This window comes from Haliaeetus albicilla, chromosome 2, assembly GCF_947461875.1.
Source record: "Haliaeetus albicilla chromosome 2, bHalAlb1.1, whole genome shotgun sequence".
NCBI lineage: Eukaryota > Metazoa > Chordata > Aves > Accipitriformes > Accipitridae > Haliaeetus > Haliaeetus albicilla.
In genome coordinates, this window is record NC_091484.1 from 64,808,302 (window position 1) to 64,829,428 (window position 21,127).

Here is a 21,127-nt window from a genome sequence, read left to right on the forward strand (position 1 = left end):
CTTTGAAAATGGCTTACAAAAAGGGCCCCATCAAGAAGAGGTACTTCAACAGCCTGTTCAACAGCAGTCCTGCCACAATCGCAACCAGAACGGTTTCTGAGGGCTGCACTACCAAGAGCCACGGACAGCCATGAAGCCTGTAGCAGGCTGATCAGAGGGCTGAGAGAACCACAAGCTAAATGTACTTCACATCACAACTAAATCAAGACTGACTAGAAAGGTAGGCGTGACAACTATTTACAAAAAACTGAAGAGCATTCATACCAGTGGCAGTGAGGGAATTATATTCAGGGCAACACAGAACATAGCACATGTCCGCGCCATGTCTGCATCACTCTCCCCGAGCTTGGCTTTCTGCTACTCAAGTTATCTACTTCCTGAGCCGCTTGCTATAGCAAACGAGCTCTTTTCAAAACTGCACCACAGCAGAGCTACCCCAAGAGAGGTACAGGGAGGATGGTTAAGAGCAGAAGAATGAAATCATGGATGAGGAAGAAAGAACAGCAGGAAAAGTTTCCGGACAGTTTGTTTTCAGCTGTGGGAATCACTTCCCAAAGGAAGTGGTAGAAGATTAACCACTTGAGTCACTTAAAACTCAAGACAAAACACTAAAATTCTGCACTCGCATCAAGAAATTCATGCATATTCCAGAGAAACCTGCATCCCTCCAAATCAGTCCTTCACACGGGTGGGCATAACTAGGAACACAATGCAGATTGGATAGCTAGGAACATGATGCAGATCGGATGACCAAATGTACAGAGGGGAATGAGCTCCCTGCCTGTGCACACAAAGAACACCAGATTTTTAACTGCTGACATTTCATTTTGAAGTAAGTCTGCTTCATTTATCATGTGGCTGGCAAACAGACACAGCACTTACCAGCACCAACTTTGATTAAGGCAAGATTTCACTCCGCGTGCCTGTCAGGTTTGCACTTTTCAGCTGAAACATCTTTGAAAAGGACAGAAGTTGAAGGTGTTCACATCCTAAACTTGCCTTGTCTTGCCTACCTATTGCCAATGGCTCACTGTTTTTGCAACCCTTATAAATATAGCCTTAAGCAGGCTTGCAGAATTCTACTTAATCATTTGCCAGAGGCAAGTAATATTTTTTGTGACAGGAGAATGAATCATCAGTTTCATCACCGGGATGGATGTGGACAGTGAACATCTTCACTACTTTTAAAGTCTTGTTTAATTTAGTCTAATTTACATCTTTCTAGTAGTACAATACTTCTTTTAAAAAAAAAAAAAGCCGCTACCAAGTTATCTCATTTCATAATAGCAAACTGCTTTTTCTCACCCTATCACCATCACCTACCAAATGATTAATACACCAGGAGTAGATTATCTAAATCTGTTTTCACATACATAAAGTCCTGCTCCATTTCAACACTTAAGCACACGTGCAGCATTAGCCATGAGCGGTTTCACTAATCTGAACGGAGACAATCCTTACTCCTAAAGGTTTGTGTGTCTTGGCACGAACAGGACTGTAGCACCAATGGCAAATCCACCAGAAAAATCAACATTTTCACCCAACAGGTATGTTTACATGTGTTGGCATGAATGGACTGTTGTATTATACCAAGGATAAATGCAGAAGGAACCAAGAACACTGTTCAACTGTTTTTCATAAAGAAAAATACTCACAAAGACTACCTGATGACTCTAACAGGCAGTCAGACACTTATTCCATAAGATGAAGACATCTGACATGGGCTAAACAGTGATTCAGAAAGAATTTCCCATCACTTCATGTTTCCTTCCAACCATCAGTATAGGAAGGTAATAATCTGAGACAAAACATTGCGCTCCTATTGCTGTAAGTTATTTCAGAAATCTCCATGCGAAACAGTCCACATACAGAGGCCTCACATTCCCACTTCCACCCTGACACAAGCTTATAGCGAGCTATAAGGCTCAGAGCCAGCTTAATTAGAGCAAAAAGCGCACACATTTGAATGCATCGAGCGGTCAAAACGCTGCAGTACGATCACGCCGTCACTCAAACAGTGCACGTACCCCGCTCTTAATGGTTACTTTTAGCAGACACGTGCAGGTCAAAAATCTCGATATTCAAGTTCCTACACTGCCTCACTCCTCACCATCTCGCTCCCGTAACTCGCTTCTCCCCAGCGACCGCTTCCCGCGGAAGGCAAGCCTTCCCCCTCCGGCCCTGCTGCCGCCGCCGCCGCCGCCGGCCCGGGCGCTGAGGGGGACGCCCGCCCTCCCACGCACTCCCGGGGAAGCCGCCCGAAACTTTGCCCAGCCTAGTGCCGCCCCCACCCCGGGCACCTCCGGGCGGCAAGGGCAGCTCTGAGCGGGACACCGGTACGGGCTGCCACCTTCGTCGAGAGGGAAGAAGGGTCGGGGCGGCCCGGCCGCGGGCGCTGCCCGGGCTGGGCCGGGCCCCGGGCGGACAAAGGCCTGGCTGCCCCCCCACCACCGGCACGGGAGGCCCGAGGCCGCCGTCCCGCCGCCACAGGAAGCCGCAGGCTGGGCCCGACACCTTCCCTCCCACCCGCAGCGCCGGCCCCGGGCGAGCAACGCCGCCCCGGCGGCGGGGCAGGCACGACGTGGAGGCGAGGCGCCCCCTCCTCCGCCCGGGACGGGCGCTGAGGGACCCGCGCCCCGCCGGCTCCCGGGCGCTGCCGGCGGCTCCCCGGGCGGACGGGCGGGCAGGCAGGCGGCGGGAAGCCGCGCTCGCCGCCCTCCGCCCCGCCCCAGCCCACCCGCCGGAGCCCGCCCGGATACCGTCGGACGCGGCCGAGCCGAGGCGCCCCGGGCCGGGCGGGCAGCGCTCAGCCCGCTCCCGGCCGGCTCCAACCCCCCGCCCCGTCCTCACGCTACCTCGGCCATTGCCGCGGCGCGGCCGGCTCCTGGCAGGGGGCGCGCTCCGGCCCGCCTGGCTGACTGACTGACTGGCTGAAGCTCCCCCTCCGCCCCGGCGTCCCGGGAGCGGGCTGGGCGCGGCGCGGCGCGGCGGGACGCCCGGCCTCGCTCCTCGCTCGCCGTCCGGCTGCCCGCCGCCGCCTCCGAGCTGCTGAGGGGGAGCCCGGCGTCGGCGGGGGAGGGAGGGGAAGGTCCGCGCTCGGCCGCGCTTTCCCCGCCCCGGAAACACATTCCTCCCCGCTGCCGTCAAGCCCGGGCGGGGGAGGCGCTCTCCGCCGCGGCGGGGCAGGGAAGGAGGGGCTCTCCCTGCCCCAGGCGGGGCTCGTCCCCTGCCGGTTCCCCTTCTCCCTTCGCGGCGACCGCCAGCGCCTTATTTGGTGGGGTTTTATTAGCTGCCCGGCCGCCCGCTCCGCAGCCCCCGTGCGCGGCCGAGGGACGGGCCGAGGGGCCGGGGCCGCCCCGCGGCTGGCGGCGTTTCCCTCGGCGCGCCGGGGTGGAAAGGCCGCTCGCCCCCGGCGCTTGTTTTTCAGGGCCGCGCTTTCCCCTGCTCGCCTCGCCGCCTGGCTCCTGCCGGCTCGGCCCGGCGGGGCAGGCGGGGGGGCGGCTGGGGAAGGGGTCCCGGCCGTCCCTCTGGCTCTCCGCTGTTTCCAGAGGCGGTGGAAGTCTGGAAGCGGTGGGTGAGCTTGGCACGGCGCTGATGCCCGGTCCAGGCTCAAAAGTGGAACTCCCCGGGTCCCTTGGCCAGAGCCTGCTGCTGTCCGGTGCATGCCCTTAGCGTTTTTAAGTGCTCCTGAAAGTGGGTTCTTGGAGGTGCTACCCATTCAAAAAAAAAAAAAAAGAAAAAGTGGCATTTGACACTTTTTTTGGAGGTAAGGAGCAATGGGAAACGCAAGCTACAGGCTCGCAGTCATAAAGGCTGTGCGTTTATGCGTGCCCGCTGGAGCTGCTGTCAGTTCTTATTTTGGTATGATTGACTAAACAAGTGGTGCTGCAAGCTGATAATAATTTTTATCGCTTTCCCCCTGCTTTGTTTCTAGCTGCACTTTAAAATAAAAAATTAATGATGTTTCCACCTTACTCAAGCGCAGGCTCTGATTCAACCCTATGTTCCATTTGGGCAGTGCAGTTGTTTAGGATGTAGTCTATTAACATAGCTGCATTAGCAGAAGCTTTTAATGCCCGTACAACTGTAATCGTAAAACTGTTTTCATGGTGTTAGAAAATGAGATTGAAACGGTAGACTGCTGCTCCAGGCAGCTTCAACAGAAGCAAGCACTGGACAAATGAAGTGGAAAAGAAATAACTTTGACAATCAGAGATAAGGAGGCTAGAGACCATATGTTTCAACAGGTAAATTAGTATATAATATGAATACTGCCAGGAACAGGGAAAGAAGCTGCCATAAAACCAAAGTTTTGAAATGGTGGAAATGTATGCCATGCAAAATAAAAGCAAATGCTGGAGGAATAGTGATCTGCCAAAAATGTAAGAAATTTAAATACTGGGGGTGTGTGTGTGTGTGTGTGTGTACTTTTAGCCAAGGTATTCTTCTCTGCTTCCTTATTGCAGGGAAAAAAGCACATTTTGCCAGAACACGCAAATGGTGAGCAGAAGTCCACTATGGTGTACTGCAAACAAGGGGTGGCAAAAATGTGCTTCAGATTGTGAGGCTATGAGGAGTAAATAAAACTGCTTAACAAACTGGTGCTTCAAGTACTACCCGACACTCAGCTCAGACATTTGTGTGTCACGTTGCCAGTGGCTGGCTGTGCCGTGCGATAGGAAATTGGCAGGAAAAAAATCTCCCAAACAGCTGAAAAAAAATTATTTGGCTGCCTTCTGGACTCCTTTGGAGAGTACAGATGCGTACGAATGCCATTTGTTATTTTCCAACACTTCTGAAATACTAAAGATGTCAGAAAAAAGTGCTGGAGGTGTCTGAGCCGGCAGACATAATTGCAGATGATGTCAAAATGTTTAATGTAGCATCTCCATACTGCAGTATACATGACATCTGGGAGAGCGAGTGAACATTTTTGCATGGAAGAGCTCAAAAAAAGACAGGTTTTCATGCTTGAGCAGGCAGCCAGGAAGTGTTTGGGTCAGTGTTAGGCTTGGGTACCATTTCTAGGAATCCACATCCTTGCCATCTTACAGAAAATAGGTGAGAAAATGTGACACTGGAGACAGGATTGTGAATGATATATATTCACTTGGTATGTATACTGATTTGTTTGCTACTGCTGGATTTGCTGTTGTGTTCGCTATTGCTTTTTTCTGTGATTTTGAGAGATTGTGGTTCTTTTTGTTATAGGATTTGGATATAAGTTTTCAACTCTTCTTTCTCCAAGTACTTGCACGTGTCAAGCCCATATAGTTATTGGAAAATACCAGAATTATAATACTTCAGTTAGTTTAACCTGATTTTATTTAATTGGCTTAATTACATTAAATTAACACACCATTTTTCCTGATTTTTAATGTGTACTTAATACTCGGATTGTATTTAGAAGACAATAAAGACTGTCATTTGGTAGGGATGCCTTTTGTTTTATGTGAAACATACGTTCATTATCTGCGAACAATGTAAGAAGTAAATTTCTGTGCTGTAGAATATACCATCACAGGACAGCTGGCAGAGTGATGTCTGCAGATATTAACAGAAATAGTAATATACTTCATGATTATTTGTGTATCATATTATTGAAAAATTCATATAGATAATCAGAAAAATAAATATTTTATTATTTTAGTTATTGCTTTCAAAGTGTTTACAGTATATTTGGCAAATTATATTACTTAGTAGGTACAGCTGATTTAATTACATGGCATTAACTTTCATACCTACTAGAGTTTTGCTTTAAAAGCCCATTGAAGAATATATTTTCATTCTGTCTAGCTATCTTTTAATCTAAGCCATCAGCAAAAGAGGACGCTGGTATTACAGAAGAGAAGTGGTTGGTGGAGCACCTGTGGTGTGTAGGTCACAGTCTGAGAATCTTTGGCCTATTGTCAGTGAGTCATTTTATAGATATATAATAGAAACATATATTATCAGTATGACCGGATTGTGTTGTGGAGGAATCAATCTGTAGCCACAGCTTGCCTTGCAGGTACAGGTTTTATTATAACTTTTACAGAAACACCCAGAAATTCCAAACCAGGTTTTAGTGTGTCCAGCGTTGCATGTGTAAAGAGGCCAACCGTATAAATCGGAGGTGCTCGAGCGCTGGGGGTGAGCATCCCCACGCCAAGCAGCCGCGCTGCGATCCTTCCCGGGCCTGGCTGGTAACCTCAGGGCTGAGCGGTCATTTGTGTGCCTCGGGGACCACTGCCTCCTGGGAAGCAGGAGCTGGCTGGTAGGAGAAGCTGCAACAGCTCCTACCAGTTATCAGGGTATTATTTCCTTTGCTGCAGTTTCCCAGTCACCGCATGCTGCTGCCAAGCCACCGAGCTCCGAGTTACCAAAGCCCACACAGCCTGGCGGCTGTCACCCTGTTCCTCATCATCTCCTACTCCACTCCTGAAGCTTGCAGAGGGTGTAAAGGGAGATACTTTCCAACTGGAGCCGCACTGAGGAGTGCCTTGGTTTGCACATTAGCCCCTAAATGCCTCCTATCAGAGCACCCCACTGGGCAGCTTCATAATCTCAGCACCCACTAATACAAGTCTTTTCCCCTTTACTTCTTCATACAGTACTAGATATCTCACCCACCTCTGCCTCAGGGACTGTTAATTTATCTGTACAACTTCTCTTTCCCAACACACTTTGTTACTGAGGGCAGGGTACTTTCTTTCTCTTTCTTCCCCTGCCTTTTCAAAATGCTCCTACCCTACCTAAGATAACTTTTTCTTTCCAAACTAAAGAAAACTAAATCGTAAACCTGAGGCGAATAATCATCGTCTAAATACAAAACACAGATAAAGGGTGGGAGAGAAAACAGAAAGGCCAAGTCGTTTTTCCCAAGGATAGCAATGGAGCTAGAAACAGAAGGCAGGTCTCCTGGGACGGCAGCAGGCTGCGGCCACCTGGGCTGCGCCGGCTGCGGGAGCACTGGGTTTTCCTGGCCTGGCCTCAGAGCAGAGCAGCAGCAGCTGCAGCCGCTGTTTTATTCCAGCAGCGACTGTGCAGTCACTGAGGGGCACAGCCAGTGCTGAGGCCTCCCTGGCAGCTTGTCAGCGCTGGGCTATGCCTTCCAGTATAGAGGATGATGGAGATGTTAGACGTGGACACAAGATTAGTGCAGAAAGTATTATTAGAAGATAGGGTCGCTCAGTATGGGGTGTGATGGTGCTAAATGGTTGTGGTAATTGCTTTCAGGAACAGCCTCTATTTGGCTCCTCTTCTCCCGAACAATAAGGAATACTTTGGAGGCAGGCAGTGAGCAAACCTGGCAGCTTGTCAGTCACATACAATGTGCCCATTATATGGAGCGGTATGTTTACCTTGGAGGAGGCTCTCCTGCTGCACACAAGGGCTGGAGTGATGTGAGTCACAGATACATCCAGCTGGGAGGTTGTGGTAGATTGTAGTCTGTGGGCAAAGGTTTGCTCTCCAAGACTGTCTGGCTGCAAGACACTGAATGACCTGCTGGACTTGCCTCCTGTTTGCCAGAGCAACGTTCAGCACTGAGCCGCAATCAGCCGGATATATTAACACCTGGTTTATGATCAGCACTTAGATCTCTACTTTGTTCAATTAAAAGTCCTGTGTCTAGCAGGAGCCTAAAAAGGTCAGAGTCCACCAAGCCCTTCCATCAGCTCACCTGTGTTTAAAAAGCAACTTGTCCCCTTTTGGCTGTCAGGCAAGGAGAAAGGAGAGGTCAGCCAGAGCACGGGGCCCTTCTGGTGGGACTGGCCCATGCCCATTGCATGGGCACGGAGCAGGCTGTTCGGGTGGAGGGGCTGAAGGGCAGCTTGTCTTACAGCTGCGCTGTGCCTTGTGGTCCTTCTGTCTTCCTCTGACTTTCTCTGCATTTACTTCACCTGCAAAGCTACCCTCTCCTCTTTGTGTGCATATGTCTGAATAAACTAAGCTGTTGCTGTTACAGTCCCATGTTTTCCCTGCTGCCGTTAGCTTACACATTCCTTCTTGTTTGTCACATGGACGTATTTCTTCCAAAGCTGTTTTGTGGGGCTCCTATGTCATTGTGAAGATCATTTGTTTTATGCAGAAATGCTAGAAGATATTTCAACTCTCAGTAAGCAAGGCAGGAATCTTTTTTTTCATCCTTAAGCATGAAGCACAGGTTCCTCCTGTGTTCCAGAGTAAGGAAGTGAGTAGGAGTTAAGTGAGGAGAATAAAGTCTTTGAGTTTTATGTTCAAAGGAAACACTTATGATCATGATAACACAGGGGAGAGAACTTCTGCACCAGCTCCTTATGTTGCTTGAACTAAAGCATGTTTTGTAGAGAACTTGGTTTTAAAACTTCAGGCTTGAAGATATTTTAGTGTTTAATTACCCAAGAAAAGATGCCTATGGGAAATTAGAAATATCCCCAAAGGATGATAATTCTGAATGTACAATAACTTTCTGAGATTCAGCAGTTAGTTAATTCTTACCATGTGCTGCTTTTATTCTGTGAGGCTCTGAGATCACATGCCCACATGTTCCATTCCCTTCTTCTCAGGGGATTCCCACTGCTTAGACAAGCAGCTCCTGCTCATTTGGGGAAAAATGAATTCCACTGCCCCCAAAGAAGTGTGCAAGGAGGGTTGTGAGAGCTTTGCTTTGCAGAATTCTTCCATCTCAGTTTTGCTGTGAGGGACATGCTGCAACATTTTAAGCTCAATGCAGTAGTTATTACTGCATGAAATTACTGAAATTTAGACTTTTGTAGAGGAGAAGAGGGATAGGAATGAGAAAGGAGCATTTTGATATCATCTGCTGCAGAAAAAGTAGGAGAGGGAAGCAACCTACTAGCAGTGAGTCTTTGTGTCATGAGACCAGGAGTAAGCACAGATTTTATGTTCATTGGTATATAGGGGAAAGAGGAGCTATGTGGAAAACAGCAGATTTTAAGCAAGACTAGAAGGCAAGAAACGGGACAAATAAAGTCTGAAGGCAATAAATAAAAATGGTACCTCTGGGAAAGGAAATTGGACAAATAGAATCACTGTTGTATAAGGTGATTGGCTGTTCTAATAGAAAACAATGGCAAAAAAAGGCAGAACATAATATTTTTATAATACCATTTCTGTCAAGTAGAAGAAAGTCCTATTTTGAGATTGTTCTGAAACCCCCAATTTATCCTGCCCATTCCTATGCACCGGGACTTACTCCCATGATTGTGTTTCTTCAAATCATCTGTTTCACTGACTCTTTTTTGTTATTTCCTAGACTTACATCTAAAACGCTTTGGCAGTAATGATGTTTGGATGAAGATGCCAGTGATTTACAGCCAAAATCTCTCACTTGTGCACTCTCAATGATCCCCATATATTGTCCTCTTTCCAGCACAAGCGTCATAAATGTTCTTAAGAATAAGAGGTTATGTCTGGACATTAATAGCAGTTTTACTTGAGTATTGATTTATCCCACTACCTTGTCATCTAAGCAGAGGCTAATACAAAGCAATTCTGAGTTTCTGTTGTGCTATTCACCCAGCTTTTCTTCCTATCTTTATGACTCTGCCAGCAGTTACAGTATTTTGCAACAGTAACTGTGTAACTCACAGGACTCATTAAGAGAAGAATTCAGTTTCTCTGTCTGCAGGTGCAGGCTCTTAAATGAAATACATGATTAATTAAATCATAGGTGTGAAACTACAGCAAAAAGTTTTGCAGTGCACTAGTATCCTTGGCAGCAGGATATTCTGGCCACAGCTGACATTATAACTGTTACAAAGTTCCATTCTCATTTCAGCTGGGTGTAATGAACCAGCAAGGAATGAAAGTGAAAAGATAGTTGTCAATGAACTAAGATATAATGGAAAGATTCACAAGCAATTTTTAGAAAAGCTCAAAAAGAATGAGGTGGAACATCTCAAGGAAGTGAATTTATCGGTCTAGTTCATGTTAAAAAAATATTTTAAAGTTACTATGAGGATAATGCACATGTAGGCCATGCTGGATGTCCCATTGCTCCAGTGGTGGAAAGGCATTTGGCTTTCAGCCTTTTGCCTCACAGCTTACTCAGGATCTGTGGTATTTTCTGTAACCACATACTTGACTATGTGGCATTGCCTTTCTGCTGTAGCTGAGGTTTAGCTAAAATTAAACTGCCTTCAAACTAGTAAATGTGAATCTTAATTCTCTTTGCTTGGCTTGTACCTATATCACAGAAAAATCTTGTTATTCCATCTTACCCTGTCCTTCCTTTTCCTCCTCCTCATTTTCATCTACGACCCTCCAGATTTCCTCATCTGCTTTGAATAGTCCCCTCATTCTGGTCCGTGATGTGGACTCTGAGCTATCCCTTTCACCAGTGGCACCTATGCCTTCCTGTTTACACTTTCTAGTTGCACTCATCTGTTCCCGATTCCCCTTCAGGAAAGATTAATTTTAAGGGCAGTGGAGTCCGACAACAACCTCTGAAGATGGACCTGAAGGTTCCAAGAAAACTCCGCTCAGCTGCTGCCTTTCCAGATTGGAGTCTGCTTGCTATAGACAAAGCTTTGGAAAATGTCAAATGCTAATAAGTTTCTATCAAATATATGTGAACAGAGGTAGTCCAGTCTCATAAAGTAGCCTGATTTACTAAGCTGTCATTAGAAAAGCCAAGGATACCTCTAATGGCTCAAAGGCCTTTCCCCAAGGATGGGAGGTTGCAGGAATTATTTTACCTCCATTTTTTGTATTTTAGTTTTACACTATTGGAAATGGCGGGTCCATTTTTGCTTTCCAAAGGAAAACATACAGCTTCAGGAAGATGATTTTCTTAGATGTCTTCAGCCTGATGCATAAACACAGCAAAGCTGTATAATAGGTAAGAGGGGGTTATAAACAGAAATTTGGCCTTGACTGAAGGCAGTAATACTTATACATTGGTTTTGTAGGTTTACATGGACATTGCTGAGGTGACATTAATAGATTTCCTAGTGCCTTAAAATAAAGTACTGCAATGCTAACTTTGTGAAAAGCTGTAAAATGAAAAGGTGTTATTCAATTTAAATAACTCTCTCAGATGCCACAGCACTGAGATAACAGGTGAACCCTAAATTAAAATGGGCCTGTGTCATTTCATTGTCTGAGCAGAACCAACATAGTAAGTTTAAAAGCCATGATTAACAGTAAATATTAAACTAGTTTTGAAACATATCCATTTTGATAATTTGACACCCTCTGATGTTACTGGCAATGCAGGTCTTTTAAAAAATACAGTGTAGCCTTTTTGTGTGACCCCCCCCCCCCCCCCCTTTAAGGTTTTCTTTATGAAAATATTGTAAAAGACTAACACTTTATTTTAAATTCAATCACTTTATTATTTTTTCAAATATCAAAGGAGAAACATTTTACTGGTGTAAATATTTATTTGTGCACTATAAAACTATTCTGCAAGGAGTTCTCAAGAGCAGATGCGTTGTACTCAGGCCACTGGATTGTAAACTTGGCAAAGACCTAGGAGCAGATCTTTGCGTCTGCTGGTTTCTGTAGCTCCACTGGACGCATAACTATTGACAGTTTGACAAAGAACATCAGCCAATGATCCATCCTACAGTCAGACAGCACCAAACTTTTGGAGGGTTCTATCTCAGCTAGAGGCAGCTAATTAATTTCTAGGCTGATACCATAGTCAGTAGATAGAGTGATTCATGCTGCCTGAAGATAAGTGCCTGAAAAGTCTCATATTTCTCTCCGTTGACTGTAATAAACAGTCTGTAGTTGGTAGCTAACTTTTCATTAGCAAAATTAAGTGCGACAAACCCTCCCTACCTTTTATGTTCCATAATTACGAATACTGGGTCTCTTCTGAGTACTGGAAGAAATGTGTGTGTGCCCAGTGCAAGCAGTTACAGGAAGTCGTGTGCTGTCTACTAAGTAGATTAGAGACTGTTGGCCATGTCCTGAGGTTTTATAAACTTCTTACTCAGTTCTTCTTAAGCAGTGCTCTCTGTGAAGCATTTCCACTTAGTCACTGGCTATTCAGCACGAATGATTGATCAGAAACATTCCTCTAGTATAAATCAGTCTTATCATGTTTAAACACAAATATAACTTCTACCAGCCAGGATGTTATGCATACTGGGAGTAGGAGGGACGCAAACAGCTGGAACCGTTCCCTGTTTACTGAATCCATATTACCATAGAGCTTCTTTGCACAGTCAGAGAATTGCTGTGCAGAAGAAAGAGTTCACGAAGAGTTTCAAATTGTTTGGCCTTGAAAGCACGTGATTTGCCTTTCATTTTATGCTTTGATTTCAGTCCCCTGTTTGGGCTAAAAATAAAGAGACAGAAATGTTAAGTATGCTGGCATTTTATTTATTCCACTAATTTCATTGCCAGCTTATAGTAGAGAATGCCTTCCCATCAAATACTTGTTCCATATTTCAGAGAGTTCTTTCGTGCTGCCGAGAGCTGTATTTTCTGACTATGATAGTACCATAAAAGTACACTGAACTGACTCAAGCTGACTCATGGTTGGGGCAGATGATGCCTACAGCTCAGCTGATTCTGGATGGCATCACAGGTTATTTATACAAAATGCTTAAGGCTTTCAAGTGACTCGTTTATTCTCCCTTATTTAAAATTTAATTGTATACTAGGCAGCCGTTGGGTGTTTCTGTAACTATTTAGTCTGTTACACCTTGTCCTTTTTAGTGGAGGTAAACTGAATACAAGTGGTGTATTGTTTGTGTGCAAGCATTTTTAATTTTTATTGGGAAAGAACAGGACTGAAGTGAAAATGAAGGTTGTCATTCTTGTTATCTGGACATTTTCGTTTCGGTCATACTCTTAGGAACAGCCCTGATTTCCAACTGCAAACAGGAACTTGATTCATCTGTGGGAAAATGTCCAGACGTGCTTGTGACACTTTACCTGGAGTAAGTTCAGTTGTTGGAGTAAAACCAAATGACACAGCACTGATAAATCCATATACTGAGCTGCTTGTATCACCTTACTCCTTTATCTTACTGGACTTACTACCTTAAGAGCACTGTGGTATTTCTGGAAATAAGTTTTTTCCTGGAATACAGAAAAATGAGCTAATTTAACAGAATTTTTTTTCATTAGGTCATTTTTATCTTTTTATCATTTTGCAGAAATTATCAAATCACTTAGTAAAAGAAATTATAAGATAATTGCGTATTTTTGGCACTTAAAAATAGTTACTTGTTACAGTTCAGCTCTGCAGTACTCTGAAATTTGATTTAGTCTTTTGATCACTGGAGGAGGACGTATGAAAGATAGACTGGTGCAAGAAGCTAAATAGTGCTTAGACACCTATTTAGACATAATTTATATCTAAAGGGAAGTCCCAGGACAGTTGTATTAAATGATCTGCTACATGACAGAGGAGGTCTCATCTACCGTACTACACAATATGTAGTTAATTTCATGTAGGAGTCCATTGACTGGCTTCTCACAGCATGTGGTTTTTAAAGTTTAATATTGCAAGCTTATATCTAGTGATAGAGTGTCCCCCCAATGGCACAGAGCGCTTTCCTGGTTGAGGAAGGAATGTGAATTCTTGCGTCCGGATCCTTAAATTTTAGATATCATCCCCTGTCAGCTTCCTTTCTTTCCAGTACTGGTAAATAAAAGACAAAATTTTCTGGTTTTACATTTGTTGAAGTGAGGGAAAAGAAGTGGATTAATTATTGTATGAATGGAATCTAAACCTTGATCTGTTTATGTCTGTACATATACATATATGCATATAGAAACACATATATATGTGTATGTATATGATTTATAAAGATTTTCAAGTTTTCTGCTCTCATCCTCTTCTAGGAAGCATCCAGTTTCTCCTTTGCATTAAAAAACCTTTCTAAAACTGTATCAGAGCGGCAGCTGTCTGTATTATCTAGTTTTATTATTGATTCAGAACACTTAAATAACTAATTTAAATGAAGTAGCTATTAAATGATTTATTAAAACTTTATAGGCTAAACCTTATGGCTAAAATCAGGACAAAAATAGTTCTCCTTTTGATTTCTTCGGCAGTGGTGTTACAACATTCTCCGAGAAGAGTGATGTGTCTCATATCAGCATTTAAGTTCCTGTGTTTCATACCCCAGTGGCGTTCCTATTAGTTCTAGAAATAAGTAGGATTTGTTACACTGGATTTTGGATAGATAATTGCTCTGACTGATGCTACCATATGGCCCTTGGATGCCACCACTACTCTTGATTTTTCTAGAGAAAACCTGAACCTTAATGAGCACATGAGTTTGTGAGAAATTAGTGAAGCCTGTTCTGCTGAGTGTTTGTTTCCTTATGGTTTCCTTGCTTTTAAATGAGCTATGGTAACATTTCAATTTTATATCAACATGTATTGTGCAACTAAATTATTCTTCCCTTCTCCATGGGTCATTTGGGCAGCAGCATGCAGACTGCTATATTGATGGTTGCTGCACCCTATTTCTGTCAGCATGAAGGATGATGCTGTCCTGCTGGCATAGTGCAGCAGTCCTGTGCTTACGCTGTCTTCCTCATATTAGCCCCCTAGTCTGAGTTATCTCGGTGAGGAAATGTCCCATGATGACTGCCAAAGCTTTTTTTTTCCCAACCCTTTTTCTATTCCTAGTGCCCCATGTCCCCACCGCAGGTCAGCCTCCACACAAACCCTCGTCCCAGGCTGCTGACCATCAGCCTCGGTCCGTCTCTGGCTGCCCAAAGCATCGTGCTTCTGCTTAAGTGCTTTCCCAGTGGCTCAGCTACTGCGGTCTTTTTGGCTACTGGTGCTGCTGGCCAAATCTCATGTCTCCTCTCATGCTGCCCCATCCCCTGTTCAACCTGCAGCTTCAGAGAAGGCTTTCAGAGTGCCAGACAGAAGCAGCTGGAACTAAAGCTCCATCTGAGTAGATCTGAGGGCAGAGAAGAAAGAAAGGCATCCCATAAAAAGCAAAAAAAAAAATGCTATTTGGTAGTTCAAGATACGTTCTTCTGTAAAAAATATTCCTCAGGCAACCAAAAATATTCATGTCTTGTCTCTCCACATTTGCTGGAAATCCGCTAAAGGGTCCAAACGCTACGGGACACACATACATACACCTGGTTCTAGTGATGAAATGAAGAAACTTTTATGTTGCAATATTGAACTGGGCTAAAAAATGAGCAAATAGTGTAGAAATATAATTTGGCCATACAAAGTAGAAATATTGCATATATGCTACTTTTTAACAGACTGCTACCAGCTTGAAATTATTATTCAAACACGCAAATTGGGTAGCCCAAAAGGAAAACCTCACCACCTGGTATCTGTGGACTGCTTATTCTGTTGTTCCACCATCCTTTGAAAATTATTTTCTTGAAAACACTTTTGCAGGCTGGCTGGCTGTTTTCCTGGAAAATAGCTTCTGAATAAATAACAGGGCTTGGTGGAAACTCCATGGAAACCAGGGGGTGTCAGCTCTGTTTCCAGCTGTTGTCCTCATCTACATCTCTACTGTACCCACTGGATCTATTAAAGTGTAAATCCAGTGGTTTCCTCCCTGACAGACTTCCAAGTCTTTCCCTTCACATTTCTGTTGTGCAGAGGATTTTGACTGGGTCCTTTACAAGTCCATGAACATTAACCAGAAGGGTTGGCTATCAGAAATTACCAGTTTGGTTGTAATAGTTTGGTAAATCCATTTAGTCTGGAGTCCTTTGGCCTCATAGACTGGCTTACATTGCAATACTGAAAAGGGAAAATAGTCGAAATCAAGCATGGTTTTGGTTTTGCAAGATATCCTCAGCAGCTGTTTTTGCAAATGCTGGGCTCATTTTCTTCTGAGCCTCTAAATCTAGAATTCCCTGCGAGGTTTGGTATCTTAGCCAGAGTGTATTTTTAACATAATAGCGGTATAAAGAACAAAAATGGAAAAATGCAGAGACTATAGAACAAATATATTTCACGTGACAAAACTGTTTTTTTTTCCTAATACTGTAAATAACTATTTTGTGTTCTATTTTGTTTTAATTTTCTATTCTAGTAATACAGAACTAGTTTCTTATTTTTTATGTTACTCACTTGTATAGACAGTGAAAGAAAACAGTACCCTAAAGGTCCTGGCAGAGGTTTCTGAAGATAGAAACTATACAATAGGTGTGGTGTGCTTTTCCTCTGGCTAATAATTCTGCAAGGCAGGGCAGCATTGCTTCATGTGGGATTGTCTCATTTTAACACTGTTAAGTGAGTGGTTATGCTATGATTTTTTTTCCACTAAATGTTGCCAAAATAGTTTTAAAATTGGATTTAATTAAAACAAGTCAGAAGTCTTCGCACACAAATAATTAGAAAAAAAAGAGGTAGCAACTTTTAAAAGAGAATTACAAATACCTACATTTAGTATACAAGACACTAATCCTCTGCTGCAGAGTAGGGAAAAGGCAGAGCTGGCAGTAGGCTCTCCTCCTGTCTCTTGTTTTCTTGGGCAGGAAGAAAGGAAAAAAGTTCCTCCCATAGTTTTCTGAAAATTGAAATAGTGCCAACAGACCTGAAACTCTAGTATTCTTCTTCATCACTGCGCTGAATTGAGTCCAGTAGCGGAGAGATGTGCATCAGTACTGAGATAGCATCAACTGATTTTACCGCAACTGATTAAAAAGAACAATTTCCATTTGCAGCACATCTATATATAAAATAAAATACTTTTTTTTTTTTTTTTCCAGCTTAGTCTGAAAATATTTTGGTCAGCCAGAAGTTGCTGGACCTGCCTGTCTCCCAGTTCAGAGCTGTACCTGAGGACAGGGCTGTAAAGCTCTGCTGCCTCTGGTGTTGTCCAGCCCCCAAGTACCGGGCTTCCTCAGAAACCCTGGCTTTGGCAAAGGCCTGCCAAATAAAAGCTATTTCAGATAGACCATTTCACAATCAAGAATGCAGGGGTTTTTTGACAAAACTTGGTTGCAGAAGTAATCTTCTAATTGGCTTTAGCTTAAATTCCTTTGTTTTTGCTATGGCAACCAAACACAGAGATAGGAGATACTATCTTTTAGGGTGACCTTGGGCTAATTTTAGCTTAAATAACAATTTTAATAGAGCTTGTAAGCAGAGTTTTGCTGTTCTGTCACTTCATAAAAATTGTGATGCAGGTATCGGCTCACTGGAGCGTGCCAGCATCCTTTCTCTGGCAGCATTCGGAACAGGAACTGTGACCCTCGACCGCATGGCTCTGGAGCGAGACTTCTGGGGAAGCGGCAGAGTCTGCTGCTCTGGTTCTTCCGGAGGCTATTGATCATTGCTGGAGACACAGCGATAGATTAAGTGGCTGTGGTATAATCATTCTTACATTTTTTGGTGTACAAAGACAAAGCCTTGTTGAAGCCTCTTTTGCTGTCGAGCAATAATACATTCCCTCTTCCTGCAGGTTTGCTTCCAAATACATTTTCTGCTGCCTACCAGGACATCAGCTGATCTTGCAGCCTTTGCCTCTGTGAGGAGATTTGACAGATTTATCTCCGCTGCCTGTTTTTGTAAAATTTGTAGGCAGTTAATTTTCTGAAGAGATTTCTGTCCCTCTGCTGAGTTTTTGTTACAAACTGTGTAAGAAAATTAAACAATCTAAATATGCAGAATTTGGCTAGAAAATGGAGGGAGGAGGATTAATGCTTGCAAGTGTTCAAAGGGCACTGACATCAAGGAGGGAGAGGAATTTTCTGGGAGTATCCAAGAGCTTATACTAGAATCAAGAATAACTAAAATAGAGCAAAAACGTCTTTTTGGACAAGTACAAGGAAAAAAATTTCCCAGGTTTACTGCTTTGTAGAAAAGACTCCAGAAATAAAACCCTTATGCCTCATCATTTACAGAGTGCTCTGGAGTACTGCAGATGGAAGCATGCAGTGGAAGGATGGAAAAGATGACCCAAGAGTCATGACTGAAATTCTCTAGGAAGAAACAAATTTGTTATTGGTGTCATTTATGTGATGGCAGTCTACAGACAGAAAATAAGGCTAAAAGGAAGGCACCAACCGTGCCCTGAGAGAATTACAGCCTAAGGTCCTGATCCTGCAGCTGTATCTGTAGAGATGAATCCTGGAGACAGTGCAATGGAAATTCAGAGCCTGGAGGGCTCTGCAGAGCTGCAGATCTGGCTGCAGAATAAAGCCTGTGTGAAGAGACGCAGCTTTAGCTTCTATCCACTGAGTAAGCATGTAAGTAGCACAGTCCTGGGTGTTCAGACAGTTTATCTGGAGCTCTGGTGACAGAAAACACCTGTCAGTTTCCACTGTCCCATTTGATGCCTTTGTCCTGTTTGAAAAAGCGGCAGAGATTTTACCTTGCACTTTTCTTTAAATACTGATGAAAGAGAGAGGCACAGTGCAGTTTCGAAGAGTGCTTACCAGCCCAGGATTCGGTACACAGGTTGCTAGTGCATGTTCAGACATCCTTACATGCTACTAGAATGGACTTGTCCGCCTGACTAACCTGATCTGTGAGTAGAGAAGAAACTGCCCTTCCCCTTAATTTTTTTGAGTAACTTGCCTGTAAAGGGTTGACTCTTGAAAATGTTTGTGGCTTGGCCTCCTAGTCCCTTTCTAGGAAAATGAGAAGCCTTCTCAAACTGGATGATTACAGGACAGTGCAAAACAAGCCCCAAACCTATGTTTGCTGTCTTGTTATGGGAGTTACGTACAGCAGCTGTACAGAAAACTGCTTGTGGGAACATTATTTTAGTTTTGGACATTTACTTTCTCATGTACAAGTCAAGGTTTTCTATTTTTAAAAAATGTAACTGGAATATCTCAACCCCATAACTTGTTCAGGGAACATATTTGAAACTATATGAAGTCTGCACTGTTGAGATGAAGATGTGAGACCAGTAGCGATCTCTGTCCTGCTTTCTAAGACAGTCTTACATGAATTGTGGTACAGGTAACCATTCCATTTTTTCATGGAGGGATCAGAAGTGCACACAGTGTTGGAGATGTAGCCACACCATAAAGTTATCTATTTTTAAGACATGGAATTGTATAGTATGAGGCTTTCTTATGACCTGCACTTACAGCTGTACTCCTTAGTTACTCATTAAATCCACCTTAGAACCTCTGCATGCAGAGGGATAGTTTTTCTTCTGTTTAGCGGCCAGTGTAGCATCAGGGTTTGGAGGATTTGTCTGCATCATATGACATGACCAGCTCAGCTAGATTTTGGAGAAAGTACCTGTTTTAGTTTTCTTACTAATCATGGATATTAGAGTGTTTTATTTTTTTCATTCTGTGGACCAGTATTCAGACATGATGGGAAGCAGTAAAACCTCCCTTTTGCTTCAATTTGCTGTTAACCACTCTGCTCATTTTTCGTTTATTCATGTCCTTTCTTGCCATTTTCTTAATTTCATTTATACCCGCCCTTTCTGTTTCCATACCTTCTCATCTCTTTCTCTCTTCCTTTTCTATTTCTTCTTCCACATTGTCTCCCCCACCATCTGCTGAGTTCAATGCATTCTCCCTGCCTGAGTGGAAAAATACTTTGAAAATCCTGAAGGAGGCTTACAGGATGGAAGCAGCAGGAAATGAGGGTGCAAGAAACAAAGAGGAAGCTCTTACTCATGAAATGGTGTGGCACTGTCGGCAAGAGGGGGGGAAAAAAAAGTGGTGAAGAGAGAAAGAATGTGCATGCTTAAAATCCAGCCTGAACTGGAATCATTCCTCTTCTGCTTCTCCCTAGCTTTTGCCTCGCTGAACTGAGGACTTTGGCCTTTATCCCTAATGTTAATGAGCAGGAGAAACATAAACATCCATAGAGCTAAACTACACCAAGAAGGACATATCTAATATGCTTATTTTTGAAGGACATGAAGAAGTAACCTTTGAACTGAAGTTTAGTCCAGTAAACAAGACAAGAGTTTGGGTTTTGAGAATGGATTGTGAGAGCAAATATTTCTGCTTGAGATATTTTTTACATTCCAGAAATAACTGGTGATTTATGTGAGCTGTGGATATGCAACCCGTTCTAAATTAGTATAATTTTCATTTCAAAATATTCTCTTTATCCTTCTTCTAAATCTTTAATAAATATTTTAAATAAGACTTATAACAGTTTTCCTGATGGACATGTACTTTTCTCTCTTCCAGCTCAGAATTATTTTGTTCAGAATTACGTTGTATTTCATCACCCGCTACCCTGACTATGCCTGTGTTTCAGTGACTGTTGTAACTAGTGTTAAATGGTTAAATGAAAAATGATCTGAGCTGGCTTCCAGCTGAAATTAGTTTGGTTACTGATAGCTGTATAGAAATGGCCAAATGAAAGACAGAATGGTTTGCAGTACATGCCTAGGAAGGCTCTGTGGTTAACTGGAGTTAAGCTCTGTGGTGTCATGGTTATGTTTCTTGTAATATCTGAAGTAGATGGGGAAGACCCAGTTAATGCATATCTGCATATTAGCCAAAAATACTGCAGAAGCTACAGTCAAGACATACCTGGGGTTTCTTCAAGCCAACTTGCATTCACCATTTAAGATATCATAATTACTGTTACAAGTGCTTCCTAAAATCAAGTTGTTGCAGACTACATCTATGAAATTGTTTTCATTTTTATAATAAGAAACAAAGTGTCTTCGTCTGTCAGATGTGATTTTTTTTTTTTTTAATTTTTTTTTTATAACCCAGCTCTTCTATGGTCTAGACGCCAATACCTGTTAGCTTGTATTAGCAGAGCAATTTTTCTCTGATTTGGAATTCAAACCCGACAACCTGTCAGTGTTTCTCTTTTACACTTAAAAAAAAAAATCACTTTTCTGCTCAGCTTTTGAGTCTGAAAGGTTCACTCATAAACCAAGTTTAACTCTGTTCTGAATTCTCCCCTTTCCCCCCAAACAGTAATCATTACATGAAATGGCAAAACAGAAGTCCTATATACCTCTCACCAGTCTTGGAAGACTTCATGTTTGTGCAGCCATAATATTGCATTTAATAGGTCCATGGGTATGTCAATAAAAGGGATTCATAATATGGGAATAGAACAAAGATACTGTAATTCTTTACTCAGCACTGCTTTGTGCTCCAGCAAGTGACCTGATGGGGCACTGAAAGAATTTCTTTCACACACTTGTCCCTCATTGTGTTCTGCAGGGGCCTTCGCAGCATTAGAAGTATCGGAGACAATTCCTGCTTTGTAGCAGTCCTGCTAACACCACAT

General features: G+C 43.3%; 1 protein-coding gene and 1 long non-coding RNA gene across 4 annotated transcripts in view; one reads left to right on the forward strand and one right to left on the reverse strand.

Moving 5' to 3' along the window:
* Positions 1-3,143, reverse strand: part of ITGB1 (integrin subunit beta 1) — a 47,365-nt gene extending 44,222 nt beyond the window's left edge. For both annotated transcript variants that reach the window (XM_069778102.1, XM_069778101.1), the window contains exon 1: positions 2,856-3,143. In XM_069778102.1, the coding sequence (XP_069634203.1) occupies positions 2,856-3,128 (273 nt within the window). In that variant the 5' untranslated portion in view covers positions 3,129-3,143. The remainder of the gene's footprint in view (positions 1-2,855) is intronic.
* LOC138684455 (uncharacterized) overlaps positions 3,090-21,127 on the forward strand; it is a 43,394-nt gene continuing 25,356 nt past the window's right edge. For both annotated transcript variants that reach the window (XR_011323724.1, XR_011323723.1), the window contains exons 1-2: positions 3,090-3,766; positions 5,797-5,912. This is a non-coding gene — a long non-coding RNA (uncharacterized lncRNA). The remainder of the gene's footprint in view (positions 3,767-5,796; positions 5,913-21,127) is intronic.